Source organism: Psittacula echo (genome assembly GCF_963264785.1).
Source record: "Psittacula echo genome assembly, chromosome: 5".
Classification (NCBI taxonomy): domain Eukaryota; kingdom Metazoa; phylum Chordata; class Aves; order Psittaciformes; family Psittacidae; genus Psittacula; species Psittacula echo.
The window spans coordinates 13,416,426-13,436,241 of NC_137739.1; the positions used below are offsets into that span (position 1 = coordinate 13,416,426).

The 19,816-nt window shown below is 38.4% G+C and overlaps 1 protein-coding gene across 11 annotated transcripts in view; it reads left to right on the forward strand.

Moving 5' to 3' along the window:
* RBFOX1 (RNA binding fox-1 homolog 1) overlaps nucleotides 1-19,816 on the forward strand; it is a gene marked incomplete at both ends in the record, with an annotated part of 1,305,905 nt that overhangs the window by 1,163,998 nt on the left and 122,091 nt on the right. For 10 of the 11 annotated variants that reach the window (XM_080617596.1, XM_080617593.1, XM_080617598.1 and 7 more), the window contains one exon: nucleotides 11,168-11,410. In XM_080617596.1, the coding sequence (XP_080473722.1) occupies nucleotides 11,168-11,410 (243 nt within the window). Of the gene's footprint in view, nucleotides 1-6,927; nucleotides 6,961-11,167; nucleotides 11,411-19,816 lie in introns of those variants that run through there. The other variant, XM_080617603.1, reaches the window with a different exon arrangement.

A 19,816-nucleotide genomic window follows, 5' to 3' on the forward strand; every position in this document is an offset into this window, starting at 1 on the left:
CCTGTTCACAGTTCTGTTTTCCTGGTTTTCTGTATGTAATCAAGGCCCGGCTGGACAAGTTCCTGTGTGATGTACTCTAGGTTACCCTGCTCTTGCAGGGAGGTTGGACTAGATGATCTTTTGAGGTCCCTTCCAACCCTCAGGATTCTGTGATTCTGTGACATTCATCACTTACTCTGCCTAGGTTTTTTTTGGGGGGGGTTGCTTGTTTGTTTGTTTAATATAAAATCATTTGCTTGTACATAAAAAATAGCTAATTATGTACACCTGAAGTAGTGATACAGTTTCTCCAAACCTAGTGGCCTTCAAACATGTTGTGTCTGCACATGACTGTAGGTTCACCACCTCCAGTGGCTAACAAAGCTTGTAAATACATTGCTGTATTTTTATGGTATGTCCATTAGGAAACCAACTGAAAAAGAAGTTTTAATATAGAAGAAAGAGATAGAAGAAAAAGAAGATTTAATATAGTCTGGATGAGGCAGCATCTGTAAATTGGGAAATAATTGGTGTAACTATTAGCCTCAACTAGATTAAGTTGCCTGATTTAGACAGATGTAAAAAACAAAGCTGTATTTAATCTCAGGCTCCTGAGAAATTCAGTTAAGGTTGGGTTGCATCCCAACTAGAAGGAAATGCAGCAGGAGGGCCAAGAGACCTCCTTGGATGAATAAGTTGCTGCTGAGGAAAATTCAAAGGAAAAAAGAGGCTTATAAAAGGTGGAAGCAGGGACAGGCAGCCTGGGAAGAATACAGGGATGTTGTCCAGGAAGCTAGCGACCAGGTTAGGAAAGCTAAGGCCCAGTTAGAATTAAACTTGGCTAGGGATGTGAAGGATAACAGGAAGGGATTCTATAGGTACATAGCGAATAAAAGCCAGACTAGGGACAACTTAGGCCCCCTCCGGAAGCTATCGGGAGAACTGGCTACCTTGGATTTGGAGAAGGCTGAGGTTCTTAATGACTTCTTTGCCTCGGTCTTCACTGGCAAAGTCTCTGACCACGCCACCCAAGTCTTGGAAGGTGGACGTAAGGACTGTGAGAATGAAGACCCTAGGCCCACTGTAGGAGAGGATATGGTTCGAGACCATCTTAAAAACCTAAACATACACAAGTCCATGGGACCTGATGAAATCCATCCGCGGGTCCTGAAGGAGCTGGCAAATGAAGTTGCTAAGCCACTGTCCATCATATTTGAAAAATCATGCAGTCAGGTGAAGTTCCCGACAACTGGAAAAAGGGAAATATAACCCCCATTTTCAAGAAGGGGAAAATGGATGATCCGGGGAATTACAGACCAGTCAGTCTCACCTCTGTGCCTGGCAAACTCTTGGAGCAGATTCTCCTGAAAGACATGCTAAGGCACATGAAAAACAAGGAGGTGGTTGGTGACAGCCAGCATGGCTTCACTAAGGGGAAATCCTGCCTGACCAATTGGGTGGCCTTCTATGACGGGGCTACGGAACTGATGGACAGGGGTAGAGCATTCAACACTGTCCCATATGACATCCTTGTCTCTAAATTGGAGAGACATCAGTTTGATAGGTGGACCACTCGGTGGATAAAGAACTGGATGGCCTCATGCAAAGAGTTGTGGTCAATGGCTCGATGTCCGCTTGGAAAACAGTAACAAGTGGTGTCCCTCAGGGATCGGTGTTGGGACCGGTCTTGTTCAACAGCTTTGTCGGTGACATGGACAGTGGCATTGAGTGCGCCTTCAGCAAGTTTGCCAATGACACCAAGCTGTGTGGTTCGGTTGATACGCCGGAGGGAAGGGATGCCATCCAGAGGGACCTCAGCACGCTTGTAAAGTGGGCTGATGCCAACCTTATGAAGTCTAACTATGCCAAGTGCAAGGTCCTACACCTGGGTAGGAGCAATCCCAGGCACAGCTACAGGTTGGGCAGAGAAGAGATTCAGAGCAGCCCTGCCGAGAAGGACTTAGGGGTGTTGGTCGATGAGAAAATGAACATGAGCCGGCTTCAGTGTGCGCTCACAGCCCAGAAGCCAACGGTAATCTGGGCTGCATCAAAAGGAGCGTGACCAGCAGGTCGAAGGAGGTGATCCTGCCCCTCTACTCTGCTCTCGTGAGACCTCACTTGGAGTACTGTGTGCAGTTCTGGTGTGCTCAACATAAAAAGGACATGGAACTGTTGGAACAAGTCCAGAGGAGGGCCACGAGGATGATGAGAGGACTGGAGCACCTCCCGTATGAAGACAGGCTGAGAAAGTTGGAGCTGTTGAGCCTGGAGAAGAGAAGGCTGCATGGAGACCTCATAGCAGCCTTCTAGTATCTGAAGGGAGGCTATAGGGATGCTGGGGATGGACTCTTCATCAGGGACTGTAGTGATAGGACAAGTGGTAATGGGTTAAAACTTAAACAGGGGAATTTTAGAGTGGATATTAGGAAGAAATTCTTTACTGTGAGGGTGGTGAGGCACTGGAATGGGTTGCCCAGGGAAGTTGTGAATGCTTTATCCCTGGAGGTGTTCAAGGCCAGGTTGTATGAGGCCTTGGGTGACATGGTTCAGTGCGAGGTGTTGCTGCCCATGGCAGGGGGATTGGAACTAGATGATCTCAAGGTCCTTTCCAACCCTAACTATTCTATGATTCTATGAATTTGGAATTCAGATGTTGAATTCTACTTACAATAAATCTTAAACTAATTATTTTAGCTATGTTACAAGAATTTCTCAGATTTCTAGAAATTACCCATTGAAAACCATACACCTGCAGCTGGATTTAACTGCTGTCACTTCCTCTCTGCAGACTCTAATCTTTTGCAGTGTTCAATCCTTGACTAATAAGGTGGAGTTTAGAGATGGTTTTTGAACTCGCATTCTGGAAATACTTGTATGTAGGTTACAAGGTAGGAGTAGTCTCAGTGGAGTGTAAAAAAAAGGCTTAGAAAGCAGGATTGTGTCAAGACCAGGATGGTTTATCACCTGGGCTGGCTTTGCAGAAGCGCTAATACATCCTTGTGGAAAAGTCTGGCCAACACATCTGCTGCTTCTACTGCTTGAGGTATGAATCGTATTTTTGTTTGTAGTTATAAAAGAAGGCCGAGTGGTTCTTGCTTTGCAGACATGCAGGCTACATGGTTTGTAGTACATGTTTTCTTTCCTCTCATGCACATTAGTTGTGGTAGCTGTTAGATCTGTGTGAGCTAGATGATATGAACAGATTGATGTTTTTACTGTTTCCTGAAAAGACCTGTAATTTACTTCTGTGTTTGTTGCATTAATTCTTGCAAATTGAAGACTTTAAATTATTAAGGAATGGTTTCTCAGGATAGAATCTGTTGTGTCATTATAGCATAATATATGTCTGCTGCTTTGTCTTCTTTCTCCAACTGCCATTGTTTTTCGGAGGATTGACGTCTCACTTCTGTTATTACAGTTGCTTATGAACTGATTTGGGAACTGATCCAGCTTTAAAAAAGCCAGATCTTTAATCAGTATTGCAGTAACAAAAAAAATAAACTTGCGTTTTGAACCCCTTTCTTGTAGAAATGGACATACTAGCTTTACTACAGTTCAGCTTAAGGAGGTGGCAGTGATTTTCAGTGAAGTAATATATGAAATAGAATAAAATTTCGCTTCAGTAGAAAAATTGCAGGTAAAGTTAGAAACCTTACATGCCTGGAGTAGTTACTGTTTTAGAGATGATGTAGAAGGAAGAGAAAAATACTCCTTTCTGTGGAGTTGGAGTTGTCAAGGCAGTGTTGCTCTATTATGATGAAAATGGTGGCAGTTTGGAGAAAATTAAGTCATGTCAAAGTTCACAACATTAATTTGCAGTGTTTGTTAAACTGTTCTTGTCTTGCATGCGCTGTAGTGATTGCCACTTCCATACTGCTCTGGCCATGGATTGAACAAATGTAAACATATTATTCTAAGAAAGCATTCCAGATCCATCTCAAAGAACCAAGATGCCATCTCTTAAGGAGAGAAAGCAGGCTAGAAGTTGTAGCTGGTCTCTTCCTTGTCAGTAAATCCTGTATAAGGAAAGTCATCATATAGGATAAAAGTATAATATCCATTTTGCAGCTTTTCTGCTATTGTTGAAACCACATGGAGTAACAGAATAATTTAGGTTGGACAGGACCTTCAGAGACCATCTAATCCCAGCATCCTTTTTTAATCAGGGGTAGCTACACAAGATTGTAGCTTGTCCAGTTGAGTTTTCAAAGTCTCCCAAGATGCCACAGCCATTCTGAAGTTCTTGTGCTGAACTTCCCTCATTATCTTATTCTTTATAGCCAACCAGAATTTAGCTTTCTGCCACTTTTGACTGTTGCTTCTTGCTCTTCCACTGTGAACCTCTGGGAAAGATCTAATTCTGTCTCTGTAACCATTCTCCAAGTTGGTGGAGATGCAACAGAATTGTCTGTTAGCCCTCTGTTCTGCAGGCTATGCTAAACCAGCTCCTGCAGCCTCTCTTAGTATGCCATGTCCTCCACTCTCTGGATGCCTTAGCAACAGATCCACTGAACTCTCCAGTTTGGAAATGTATTTCCTGAATGCTGCATATTCATAGAATCATAGAATCACATAATGGTTTTGATTGGAAGGGACCTTGAACGTCATCCAGTTCCAGCCCCCTGCCATGGGCAAGGACACCTTCTGCTAGACCGGTTTGCTTAAAGCCTTGTCCAGCCTGGCCTTGAACACTTCTAGGGATGGGGCATTTAACAAGATTCTCTTGCTATATGGGTCTTCAGGCAATTATGGTGGCTCATGTTTTCAAAATGTGATGGACAAACCTTTCCATGTGTTTAGAAAAGGAAAATACTGGTTGATGGAATAGAAGATTGAGCTGCAGTTGAGATGACCATTATAAAATATTTAAGAGTCAGAGCTGGAGAAAGTGTGGGACAGGCAGGAAACTTAAGTTTAAAAAGAAAAAGAGTAATCTGGGTGGTAATGTGGAAGCAAAACAAAGCAGTGTGACAGTCATGTCCATTTGGGCCATTGGAAATAGCAGGAGAAAGAATGGTCATGTAGGGCAAGGAAAGCTAGTGTAATATATCAAAGCATCATGAAAGTGTTAGAAAGTTTCAGCAGTGACAACTGGAAAGAATGGAGGTGTCAGAGGGAATGCTTTCTTTGAATGTATCTGTAAATCCGTAACACTGTGTGGTCATGAATGTGGGCAGGAATCCAGACTAGGACATAGGTTTTGGTAAGTTATTTGTCTTCTTCTGTTAAATATAAGTAAACGTATATAACCTTCATACTTTGCAAGGTGTTGTAATGTTTCATTAGTTAGTCTGTTCCATACTTCAGACACTGACACAGAATTAACATTCCATCTTCAAATGTATATGTATCAGTAGCAAGAGCAAAGGCTTTTACTGGAATACAATATATGTGAAAAAGACCAAAAGAAATAAATGTTTCCTTGTAATGGGAGTAAAGGAATGGCACTTTCTTGTAAAGCTTACTGCTAGCTTTTTCCCCTGTGCTTTCTGAAAAAACAATTATTTTGATTTATCTTTCATAGTTTTGAGGATAACCTTTGGGAGGAGATTGTTTTTTAAATGAAATGTGAATTTGGCTTTATACTGAACCTCCCAAAAAAGGGCTGTGGCTGGAGAATTCATTTTGTATGATTGCAGAAGCAAATGATCTGAGTCAAGTGGCCTGGTCAGATAATTAAGCTACAACAGAGAAAGCTCTCAGAGTCAGTCAGTTGTGATTATTGGTCCATTATGGTTGGATGTCTGATTCCTTCTGAAAAATTTGAAGTGGCTGTTTTTATTATCATTAATTGGGGAGTGCCAGCAACAAATCTGGAAGAATTACACTGCCACTTTAAAGAAATCCAATAAATTTCAGCTGGAATATAAGTTTAATGATGAATTGATGGCTATTTATCTGCTATTCTGACCAGCCCTTAGAATTTGGACATTTGCAAGAATAATTCCCATGTTACATGACTGCCCTGTTGCTGAATTCTTGCGTCTGTAGGCAGTCCATGACAGAGTGGCAATAAATGTGTATGCTTAGGTGCTGTTTGTATATTCTTAGGTGGTTGGTTTGGGGATTTTTGTTTTGTGTTTGGGGTATTTTGGTTTTTGTTTGTTTGTTTGTTTGTTTATTATGTGAGTTACAAGTTTAATAATTTTAAAACTACCTCCGGAACATCTAGGAAAGTTCCTTTAATAGTGAAGTGTTGCTTAAAGTGAGTTGCTTAAAGTGTCTCACAAAAGTAAGCCTTGGAAGCATTTCTGAAATATTTCCCTGCTAAGCAAGAGGGATGTCATGAAATGAAACAAAAAAGGAAACAATATTTCATTTGTATGGAAGGATAAAGTACATTTAATCTAAACCAGGCTAGTTCAATATTGATGCTTTACTTGTGGAGCTCAGCAGTTTTAAAATAGAAATCTTATTGGTATTTTCTCTACCACATGTCAGACGAATTAATCATATAGAAATGCACACATGTTGCTGTACATCGTGGCTATCAAAAAGCCAAAGCACTGGCTGTTTAGCAGGGGTTGTAACTTTGAATACAGCTGTCTTAATTTTAAAACAAAAATATTCAGCTTCTGGCATCATACGTAATAGCATTTCTAATGTTTTTAAACAGGTATTAATGTAGTCAAGCTGTGTTTTTTCTTCTGTGTGTAATCATCTGCTCAGTGGTGCACTCTATAACTAGTAGCAGGAGACAGAGGAGTGGCCTGCTGTGATTGATGGGGCGAGGCCCAGCAAACTGAAAGAGTCCCATCTGGATTAGGTTTTGGGAGCAGTCAGATGTTGAGAGGGAGGTCAGTAAGCCCGGCATTAGCTCCCCCTCCTTCGACACCCCTATCATCCACACTCAGGCACACATTGCATTGCTCACACGCCCTCCTCTGTAATTGATGCTTGCTTTGGGCAGATGCTGTATGGCCTGGGACTAGAGCAGCTGCTAAGTTTATGGAGAATAAAGGGAGCAGGATGGTACAGCAGGTATTTTTACTTTTATTTTCATTTGAAATTCGTGATTTTAGTCAAGCCAGGGCATTTCTTGTAACCAGCTGCACCACTGCATGCAAGACTTCTAATACATGTTTTATTGCTTAAGTCTGAAGGAGGGCAAACTACGGCGGTGATTATCTATCTGCTGTGCTTGATTTATCTAACGGAGCCATTCTTATAACCACCAGGTTTACAGAGCAATGTTGCATTTTTCTTCTTTGTTTCCATGCCCTAAGGATATGATGCAGTTTGGCTCATTTAACTACACTATGAGAGGCTTTCTCTAAATATGAAATATCTCTTGCCAAAGAAACTGAACGCACCAAACAGAAAATAGAGTAAAACAAACAATAAACTGTTAGACTTTAAAATGCAGGCAAGCAGAAAGGTTTTCATTGAACAGATTTTTATGCTGCAAATGTGGAACACTGCATAAGTAATGTTTTCTGTGCTCTGTCTTTTGTGTACAAATACAACAAGCTTGCTTTATTATGTTTTGACACTTTTCATGCGTTTCTTAATTATGAAATCCTTTCAGAGCAGAAGATGCTGAAAAGGCATGTTGAGATCTGAGATACTAGGAGCATTTTTTTAAATTCTAAGCTTTTCTTCAAGTAGAGTTAATATATATGGAATAGGAGCGACTTCACTTACCTACATCATTGGAATCCTTTCTTATTTTGTTCTTTAGAGTTCAACATTTAACCAGAAAGCAATAAATCTGATTTTATACACTGCCACGTAAAGCATATTTTTCAGTTGAAATGTGGTTTTCATTAAAACTCGGGCCAGAACATTTAGCAGAGCCTGACTGTCTGCCATCCTTTGTTCTTCTTTCTGTTGCCAGCAACTACTTTTTTTTTTAAATGCACAAAGTGAACATTAAGGGATCATTTAATCTTAAAGATACTTGAAACTGAGTCTGAAGGGGCAACTTCTGTTTTGCTTCTCATGCTTAGGTTGTATTAAGCAATGTCTGTGTACTGTTGCCCGCAGTTTGGAGATTACTCTGATACCTGAGTTCATAGGCTAATTTATCCTCAATATTTCCTGTTGATTTTAGGGCTGTTTGGTTTTTTCATCTTAATGCATTCAATCTATCATTCCATTTATTTGTTTAAGTTCACTGAATTTTAAAGAGCACAAAAAAGGGACATTTTAGGTGATAGTATTTAAAGATTCTTTAAAATCTACTCAAATGTATCTGACTGTTGTGTAGTCTGGGATTTCCATCAACCACATGTATATACAAATGTGTATATAGCTGACACTGCATTGTTCTTGATATAAATTCATATTCTCAACAATAAGCTATTGTCTTGATACCCATGTAAGTAGTAGAGAACATGTTTATACATACATGCTTTTATACTTCATTGTAATGCTGTGTTTATTGGATTAGTTGTGAATCATATATTCACACTGATTTTTAAAGTCAAAGAAAGGCTACAGTAGACACTGATTTTAAGAGATTAACAACACAGATTTGTTGTTATCATTTTAAACTTGAGGCCCACAGTAGAGTGTGCAAGTATAATTTTGTGTTTCCATCCTTTCTCCCCACCTCCCCCCCAAAAAAAAAATTCAAACAATTTAATGACCATGCAATGCAAGTAGAGATCATGCGTGCCAGTTTTCTACTCTAAGAATGGTGAGGTTTATGTGCTTCTTTAATGGCAAGGCTGTAAATCCCTGAGTACCTAGAAGTTGCAGATATATATAAAGCAAACAAACAAACAAAACCAAACCAACCCCTGACCCTTCACTGTTGACTTATTAATGAGATCTCAGGTATAAATAAGTGATCCAAACCTCATCTTAACAAGTCTGATGAAAGAGGAAGAAGAGTCTCAGCACCGTGAAGGTGCTGGAATTGCCAGCACAGTTTGCCCTTCGCGATAAATCTAAGAAGTTAATTGTTTGGAGTTTGCTGGTAAAACTAATATAAAAGTTCAACCCTCTTAATTAAATATTAGCTGTAATTAGCACTGAGTGTGAATGCTTTGAATATTAATTAGGGTCTCGTGGAACTGCTGTCAAGGTTAATGAGAAACAGTAAGGGGGCTCAGCAACATCTGGTTTAGGACTCCAGTAGTATAAAAACCTTTAGATCAAGTGCACCTGGACATTAGCCCTTGGTCCCTTTGTTGGCATTATTGTTCTTTTTTAACAGCTGCTGACTCTAATGCCATGTTTAGCATTTGACATGAAGGGATAGCTTAAGGACCAGCAATAATCAGCTACCATGTTTCAAAGCCAGCACAATGAAAATGCTTATATAGGCAGAAGTTTGGTTTGCTGTTGTTCATTTTTACTACTTGCTGAAGTCCTTCCTGAAATAGTTGATTAAAAAATTTAAGGTCACCTGCCTTCTTCACAAGTTTTAAAAATACTTCTTTAACATTTAATAAATGTCTCTTGTGTAATCCAGTCATTGCTGGGTTTAACTTCATCTGAATTTTTTTTTTTTTAAATAGTGAAAATGTTAGGTAAAAGAAACAAGAAAAGGGACCTTGCCATTTTAATATAAGGGGGTATAAGTATACGTTTACAAGAGTTTTTGACCTCCACTGAAAGCTAAAAAGGGCAATTTTCAGTGTAGCGTTAACCTTGAAATGCTTGTAGATGTATGCAAATGAACCTTAGTGACTTAACCCTGTGAAGAAGGTAAATGTCACTGTTTTCATTTTAAAGATGGTTGAATAAAGCAAAGTAAACTACTTGCTCAAGACCAAACACTGAGATAGTAGCAAAGATGGGAATAAAATTAGGGAGGGTTTGGTTGCTGATATGAAGTTTTAATTTTTTAGGACACACTAAATGCCTTTGACAAAGGAAAAATTTTTTTTTCCTGTCTAAACCTGCCATGTACAAAGCCGTATTCCTGTGCTGTGATTCTGTAAATTCTTAAAAGCTCTTGAGTTTAGGACCAGTCACGTCAGAGAACTGATGTCTGAATTACTTGAAATTGGCTGGAAATGTTCTTAAATATGAAATGTAAAAGAATGTCTTTTATTTAGCCAGCTTGTTTTGAAACGAGGAAATCAAGGTCTGATGAGTACAAATAAGCAAAATCCTTCCAGTAGTCCTGTGCAAGTACTTGTACATGCTTTGGTGGAATAATAACATCGTATTTTAAAAAATAATTGAACTTTTACGCAAATATTCATTTTTATACTGCTTGATATTTAGAGGGATAATTTTATCTTGAGTTTGAGGTTGTCCCTGTATTAATGGCCTCTAATGCTATGTCATCTACAGCATCATGTTTTGGACATCTTTTATACAAGTTCTGAAAGGCTGTTGTATACATTTCTTCCCCTAGAGTTATTACTATGTGGTATGAGCAGAGCATTGAGTCAGAAGTCACTGATTGATAAATGAACATGCTCAACTATCCGTCAGACAAAAAGATGGATCTACCTAGAAAAAGATGAGGGCATTTGTTATTAATTGTAATATGCAAATGAAATACAATTGTCTTCATATTTAAAGCTTTTAAAGTTTTAAAATCTATTTCTTTTGACAGCCTTCAACATAGAATTTTTCTTTAAAGATTTTTATCTTAATTTAAATCTTAATTTTTTATCTCTGATGCATTTTTAGATTCAAATGTTTAATATTTTGATTGGATCTCTATTTTTTTTTATTTGTAGCATGCAGTTGTTCAATACAGTGTACATGAGAGTATTTCTAAATATCTCATAGAACATTATTTCATATAAATATTTTCAGCATACAGTTATGTTAACAGTATGCATCCAGATCCTGCTCTGTGTGTAGACTGTGTGTATTGTGTTATGCAGATGGTCAGTCAGGACAGATCGCAGACCATGGGCTAGCCTTGTCAGAGCCCTGCACTGGCAGTTGTACTCTGTATCCTCTGGAATAAACTGAGCTTTGTTCCTCTTCATTGTCCAAGTTGAGGCATTGACCTTTCCCACTTGAAGAATAGTCTACAATTATCCAGAGAACAGCAGATTTTTTTGTCTAAATATAATGAGATTTAATAAGGTTAGCAAAATGGATTTAATTCAGATAAGAAATTTTCTCTTCAAGAAACAACCATTGTGCCCTTTTGAGGCCAGCAGTCTTAACAGAACACTGCCATCACTTTCTGGTTACGTGTGCAGGATAATCGCTTATTTTAATCTCACGTCACATTTCTTCTTCCTTTCTTTTCCTTTGATTTTTACAGGGTAATCAGGAAGCTACAGCACCTCCTGACACAATGGCACAGCCTTATGCCTCAGCCCAGTTTGCGCCACCTCAGAATGGTATCCCTGCAGAATACACAGCCCCACATCCTCACCCAGCTCCAGACTACACAGGCCAAACCACTGTTCCAGAGCACACGTTAAACATGTACCCTTCTGCTCAGACACACTCCGAACAGAGTGCAACTGACACAAATGCACAAACTGTCTCCGGCACAGCCACAGTAAGTCAAGGTTATTTCTAAAGCAGTATGTTTCCACTTACATGTGTTTTTATTGATAGCATTAATTCTTACGCTCCTCTGAACAGTTTTGCACTTAATTTGTATCAGACTTACCATTTCAAGGTTGAAAATTGGTCCAAGTTTATCGTTGAGCTTGGAGAACATAATTTCAGTGGTTTTGGAGCCTCTTAGGAAGTTTGGAAGCTTTGCAGAGTCTGTAGTTTCTTTTTCTATGGTATTAGACAGATTAAATGATTAATAGCAAGCCCATGGATCACAGAATAAAATTTGACTAAGTCCAATATGGAAAAAAAATTGCAAAAGAGTGTTTGTAAGCATACATTTGGAAAACACACACCCTCAAACCAGACTGATTTTGTTATTTTTAGTGACCTCTGTATTCTTGAGACTTATGAGTAGTTTTTCCTAGAAAAGTCCATTTAAAGGTATTGTACTAAAATTACTTGTGGAACTGTGTGAATGAGCATTATGAAGATCATGTCTGTAATACTGTATTTTCTAGAGAGCTTGTTTGTGCAACCATTACCAAAGTTGTGCATGGATCTGTGCTCAACAGAGCAGAAATTATAGACTTTCCTTGTATTTGATTTATATGTGAAGTTCTAAAGTGTCATGAATTATGCAAGAGACTCCTTGGATGGCCCTACCTTGTAATTTGAGTCAGACATTTCACACATTGATAGTTTAGTGTTTCTGTCTTAATTCTAGATTGGGACCAAATATATCAGTGCCAACAGCTGGCAGCTTTCTGAGCCATCACCACCTGCGTTACATGTGTGTTGTCTAGCACAGAACAGGCAGCACCCTGCAATTTGAGCATGTGCTTGGACATCTCTACTAGCTGTCCACAGCCTTGCCGCAGCCATGCTCCATTCCTCATCTTGCCTCCCATGGAATATCTCAACCTAAAATGTTTCATGCGTTAGGGCAAGAGGAAGGGGAAGGCATGTTCCCTTAAATGAGCTGTTTTGAAGGTCTATGTTTATTGCCATGTCACTATTTTTTTTATATGGGTATGAACAAGAAAGAAAAGCAATAGCAAAAGCACAAAAGAATATTCCTTGCTATTATCATGGAGATGTACTTGTAAATTAATGACACAGTTTTGTGGCTTATGCAGTAAAATGTTTCAGTCTTTCTGACTTGGTAATTTTTTATTGCTCCGATTGCCCGTTTGCTCTAGTATAAGAATATTCAGTTTGAAGAGCATCCTGTTTACTTATATCTCGTAGTATTCTTTGCAGTGTTCCCTCTTATTCATCTCTTTGCTAACCTAACTTCCTGGTTCATTCCATCTTTTTAGGTTTTCTTCCATAATAATTTTTGATTGTTGTCAAACTCCTGCTGTGCCACTGTCATTGGTTCTGAGGAGGAACTCTAAGCGGAATAGATACTCAAGGAGAGATTGAATATTGGATATTGTGTTTCTTGCTGCCCTAATCTCATTCTTTTTCTATTCTACTATTTTGATTGCTCTTGTGACCACTGCTGCACATTCAACAGCACACTGTGATGCCCAGCTCAGCCTTGTCATTTTTTGAAGCTCTTGGTCTGTTTGTCCATTTGGTGTTCAGTTCTGAAGTAAAAGCCTGTCAGTGTTAAAACCAATGGTAAAGCACCTGTCAACATGAGTGGGACAGGAACTCATCTCTCATCGTTTATTGCTTTCAATTTATTGTGTCTACTCACCCCCTTTGGATTTTGCAGTTTGAAGAAATGTTCGTTTCTTTATCAAAAAGTCAGGTATGCATTTTTCCAACATTTTCCATGACAAAGGCAGACGTAAAGACATAATTTGGATTGTCGTGAATCATCTTCAAGTGCTCTATTCAGTCCCAGCTCTAGCAAATCCAGTGATTCCCCTGAAAGCTTCCTGCTTCTGATATAGTATAGTACTTATTTTCATATCCTTTGCTGTCTGCTCTTCTTTTCTTTTGGCCTGCCTCTTACCCAACTTGTATTTTATCTGTCATACACTCTCTCCTTTCTGGTTCCACTTGGAGTGAATTTCCATCCTCTAAAGCATAACACTTCAATTCCACTAACCTTTTGTATTTGGGGAATATACTATAGTTATTTACTCTTCTATTGTGGATCCTTCTCCTGCCTTCCAGTTTCCTTTCTTGCAGAGGAACACACATAACTTTTTGACGTAGCTTCCATGTAGTTTATAAAGAATAAGGTTTCCTTACTTGTGACTTTAGGTTATTTTTGAGAAAGTTTGTTTTGTTTTGTTTAAGAAGATACTTTTTCTAAATTGCAATGTTATATTAAAAGTTGTGGATACTTTCCCTCTCTGGAGAATAATGCTTTGAAAATACAAGTTTACAAGAAGTGTATCTTTATGGATCTCCGTTGTTCGAAGTAGCTTTGACATTTAACATTTCTCACCAGTCAGTTTTACAAATTTACAGTCAAATACTGTTTGCACAATTTAATTAGGGGTACCTAGATCTAAAATCTGTTATGTGGTGTCTCATTAGTATTGCACTTAACACACTGTAGAGACATTTTAAATAGGTATACGCAGATGGATCCTGGATAGATTTGACATGGGCTTTGTAACATTATGAGGGTCCAGCTGTGTACATCTCTGTAGGTTAAATAACATAAGTTTTTATGTTATGAAATAGAGCTTCAACAGCACTGTGTGAACATTGTAACTCTGTGTGGTCTTTATCATTGAAGGGGCATGTTTCTTTCAAGTTCCTGCTAGCTTTGAGAATAGTTGGTTTCCAGTCTTATAAAATTTTACGTGGAACCGATATGGGGACATAGTGTCATTTGTTTGGTAGTGTCCTGAGTACCGACAAATTTACAGTTTCCTTTCAGTGAGCTGTATTACATGCATTTAAAAGAAGAATAATAAAATGATCAGTAATTCGCAGAAGAATACTGTTGTGAATAACATAGATTAGACAAGCTTTGGAGGCCAGATCAATGTTTTTAAATTTCCTTATTCACATGCATATTTATATAAATGTAAAGCTGGATATACCATTAAAAATTGATCTTGGATTTTTGAAATATGAAACTAATAAACTACAGGGCAATTACCTAACTTGTAGAACCACTACGGGAAATTACTTAAACTCATTCATGAAGGTCTTAATCCAGGCTGAGGCTAGACACAAGCCCTGGCTTTCTCTGTGTGTCCAATTTCTTTCTTCTTGTCTGAAAGAATCATGTACTGAAGCTAGATCTCACATTGGGTCTAGTGCAACCAAAACCCTAGTAAAAACACAAATAAGACAGATAAAAATCAAATGGTTCCATGTAATGTCTTGAGTTCTTTACTGCAACGCAGACTGTGGTTATGGTGCAGCTGGAACCACTGTCAGTATTCCCGTTTGCTGCAAATTGAACAAGATTCCAATCATCAGTTTTATTACAGGATTGCGATTTTGTGCACAGTACAGTGCTATTAATATAGTCTATAGACTTGATTTCCTTACGAGTAGAATCTGTAGGCTCTAGTAAGGGCTTCCTGTGTTGCCTTTGGTCATTCAGAGCCTTTCAAAATGTGTGTAAAGTAGTTCCAAGCCAAAAAGACAGTGCTTAAATCAGACTTCTGAGTTGGTGAGGGACATTAATGAATACAGCCTTACAGAATATACAGTGTTTTTTATATGCTATGAAAGAAGACAAATCTCATCAGAAAAGAATGTATGCTTTTTTTTTTGATTCAGACCATATTTTGTTGAGAGCTTAATAGGAAGGGATCCTTTTCTTCCTCTTGGATTTTACTTTTTGTAACAAAACATTGCACAAACCCTTTCATACTTTGAGCTTCTCCAGGGAGCACACATAATGTCTGAATATAATGCTCTGGGTTGCTTTTGTCATTTGTAGTGCTGACTTTCTGTGCACTTCCAGCTAGCTTGGGCATCTTGATACCGTATGGTCTGAGCAAGTTGAGTGTTACAGTCTACCTTGTCAAAAACCATGCCAGTATCCTTACACTTCTCTTGTAGTGTAATTCCAAAGTTCTTTTCAGTTAGGAAAGAACATTTTCTTGCTTGCTTTTGCTCGAATTGACTAACAAGCACTTTGAAAATTGCAATTGAGGAGTACGGAATGTTCTTATATTTTTAGGGTTTTACTTTTCTGCATGGTATGCTTAACTAATTCAAATATAATTTAATGGACATTCATTTAGCAGTGAAGATGTAGGAATAGAAATACTCTTTTACTTCCAAAACATGTATTTCCCACTGAATTTTTTTAATCTAGTATTTTGATAAAATAGTGTAAAACAGTATTCTGTTAGGGTAAGTGTTGGACGTAAGAGGTACTTAGATTGTATAGGGATTGCTAACTTTGTATTGTGATGCTATGAAACAGGAGAAAATGCACAGGATGAAAGGGAAGTAAATGTTTAAAGGCATGATGATTTAGCTAAAATAATATAAAATCATCTGCGTGTAATAAAATACTGTCAGAAGTTACTTCAGGTCTTCTCTGAATAATATGGTTTTCATCTTTTTGGATCCGTGTGTTTGTTTAACTTTAATCAAGGAAGTAGTCCATCTGAGGATATGCATAATCAATACTCATCCAGTCCTGGGTTATTTAAGTGCTGGTAGACTTTTTGGCTATGCTTGATGCATCAAGCATGCTTTTAGTCATTAACAAGAATAGTAAATTGATTCTTTCAAGAAGGATGGATCAATGGTGTGTTACAAAGTTATGGTAAAAGTACCACGTCTGGTGCTTTTGCAGAGTGGTTTTGAGTGTTATATTGAATAGTTAAATATTTTTAAGTAAGGTATTTGATCATTTTAGGAAATGTGAAAACACCTTTTACCTATGTATGTGTGTGTATATATATATATGCAAACTTATTGTACATACGTAGTTCTGAGAATAAATCTCTCTCAATTTTTGCCTGTGTTTTTTCATGCACAACTTCTGTTCATATCAGTGGGAGATGAGGATATAAGTACAAAGGGCATTAACTGGGCATATATAAGAAAGCAGATAGTAGTAAAGTAAATTTGTTCTTGTGGTTCCTATTCTAAGTGTATTATAAGAATAATGGAAGTAAATATCATTGCATAGTAAAAACTGAGTTTGTAATAATGCTCTTAATAATGCTCTGTGGCTTTGTGTGTATATTTATATGGAAAATATTCTGCTGTAAATTTAATTCTAGTTTTGCATTAGAGAAAACTATAATACAAAACTCTATAAACTCAAAACAGGTCATTGTGCAGAATTTCTGCCTTGGGCTTTGACTTCATGAGATTTCAGGAGTGGAAAAGTCTTGATAAGTTGCATGCTTGGGAAGGAATCTCTGAGGGAAGGTACACTTTACTTGGAGGAGTTTAGGTGATTCTGTGCGTACCACTTTTCTAAGGTGGTCAGAATCAGTACCCAGCATGGCAGTACTGGATGCAGTGCTGCTGGAGTCTTGTCAAAAATGTATAGTGCAGAGCTGTGGGTTGTCTGTGAGCGTTGAAGATGATGAGGTATTTTTCACATAGCTTTGCTGTTATGATGAAATTTTAGCTTGGTTACTACTAAAATGCCACCTGTGGCACCCCCTGAACTTGATAGTTTTCTGCGAAGATAACTGATATATTAGATACGAGGTGTCTGTTGTTACAGTTGCCCTGATTTATCTTGAAATCTCTGTATTCTTTGAGATTAATGGTTTGCTGCTAGACTGTTTCTTTTCTTGGTGTTAATTATGTCCAGGTTTGTGCATTCTTTAGTCATGTTGCAGAGGCCACCCCTTCATCCAAGTACTTGGGAAGGCTTAGTGATAATGTTTACTGAAATATTATTTACCATGTTGATTTTGGATACAACCTTCCTTGTTTGTTTCTTTGTTTTTGTTTTGGTTGGTTGGTAGGGGTTTTGAGGGGTTTTGTGGGTTTTTTATTTTTAATTTTTTTTTATTTTCCTTCCTTGGTACTGATTTCTCTGTTGTGCTTTTTAATTTGGGTAAGAAAACTGACAGTAACAAGCATTTATAGTAAAGTGCTTTGGTGCATTATCTAAGCCTACAGGTAGATAGATTGTTACTGCCGTCTTCTGAAGCACATTTCTATTTTTTACTACCTTTTTCTTGCTCTATTCTTTATGTATTTTTATATTGGTATAAGTGATTCCCCTTCCCTCACCTTTCTTTTCTCACTAATGCTTAGTTGTTCTTCTTTCCTACTGTTTTATTCCTGGTCTGTCCATCTCCTAGGCATGTGTGGGATACATTAGTTGTTGCAAAAAATTCTATTCCATAATAAACATTGGGCTATATCCTACTTGGTTTACAGGTGTCAATCAGTAGTTGTCATTGACGTAACAGTGTGTTATTGAAGTAGAGATGTTTAAAAGACAGTTCTGTGAAATCTGCTGGTTCATCATGTAACAGTAGTTGTTCTTGTCTTTAGGTAAACTTTGAAGTAAACATGCCATGTCTGTGCATAGTGGGTGGGACACTTTCCAGTGCAGCTGAGCTCAGCTGATGTTATCCTTGTCTCTGAATATCCTGCACTTGCCTAGTAGGTTTTCATAGTGCGCCTGGAACATGGATCCTGGAACTGCCTTTGTGGCTTGGGAAGAAGTGACTGGCTTGCCTTTGTGTGTAGTGCTGTGTGGAAAGCATGCAGGGCAGAACTGCAGTGCCGATGCCCATGTCGATCATTTCTCTGGACAGTGGCAAGTGCAGGACTGTGCTCCCCCTGCAGAAGTCTAGGAATTTTTCACCAGGAAGCAGCGGTCTTGTAAGTCAGACTTCCCCTGGATATTTTGTGTTGCCAACTGTTATCAATGACCTGCGTTTTATTCTATTTCAGTTCCACATTTTTATCTACAGATGTTTGCCACTGGTATGCTAGATAGTTGATAATACTTTGACAATTGTTACAACAGTGTTTATTCATCTAAATCATACCCTGCTGGTGTAGGCTGTTGTATCAGCATGGTATGCTATTTCATTTATACTGCTACCACAACAGCTGCCTATTATATTTGGTCCTACCTGCTACTTGAAGAAAATATTTCCAGGAGCTTATCTCAAGACCCTGAGTGCTTTAGAGCTGCAGAAGCAAGCAACCTGATCCAGCTCCTACTCTGTAGTGAAGAGATCAAAACTGACATCCCAAATAGATAGCATTATGCTGTGCTAGTTTGGTGAGGCCCAGTAATGACTTGTGATCATAGGCATTATTACTTCTAAGAGGCTTCCTTGCTGAGAGCCCTGCGTGTAAATTTTGTAACTATGCCCCATGTGTATTTCTGTCTTATGCTAAGGAATAGCAGGAACATATTGCTCACTGTAGCAGCCATATGTGTCAGTGCATGCTCTGAAATGGATTCTTCTCAAGGATACACAGAACCTTATCCAGCTGTTTTCTGTGATACCTTTTATAAAGCGCCTGTTTGTATACTTAGTTGTTTGGCCTGGTAAGAAGATAGCCACCTTTTTTCCTTGTGTTGCTGAGTTAACTTAGGCTTTGTTCCCAGAAAGTACTTGTCATTCTGTGAGCAGATGTCCAGTGTGGTTACGCTGCTAGCTAATTGTGTCACTGCGCGCGTATCAACATGTCTTGTCTTCTTCCAAGATCTCAGCAACTGATCCTTGTGATTCAGGTATTGCCTCAGCTTCTTTTTCCTTTTGATTCTCATGTAAAGAAAGGATTGCAAATGTTACACTGAAACAAAAGACATAAAAGTAATTATTTGGGGAGGGGGGGCAGGGGTTGCGATACTGTCATTTAAACTTCCTCTCATGATTTTTGAGTGCTTCAAATGGATGAAGTAGTAAAGTGGAAGCTCCTACCCAAAACCACAAAATCCCACCCAAGGATGAAGTAAGCAACTATGTTCTGACCTCTCTGGTCCTGTTTGCACAAATAAATTGGCTGAATGCCATTGAATACCCTCTGAATGTTCAATGTGAGGGAGACTAACAGTTCTTAGATCTTGGGCAGGTAATTTCAGCCAACTCCAAGGCAGATTTAAAGCACAAAACATTGCAGAAGTCTTTTCAATCACATTGTCAACAGTTACAGTTATATTACTGTAACTAGAAAAGTTTCTTCTAAAAAGCATGACCAATTAATTTCTGATCTGCCAAGCTTAATGGATCAGTTAACCAATTTAAAATTTTCTTCCTACTTGGCCCTGAAAGAGTTAGCAATATTGTGGGCTTGAGTTTTCTTGTACTTTGTATTGTCTCTTGGGTTCTTGACTTCTCCATACCAATTCCTTTACTTGTTACAATATTGACTTTTGCTTTTCTCTATGCAGTCTACGTAGCTGTGGCATCTGAATGCTTTGGCTGTGCATCAGGTTCTGATGTATTGAGAAAATATTTGTTGCACGTTTTGCTGAATAAACTGAGCATAAATTTCAAAGGGAATCTTGGTATGATAAAAC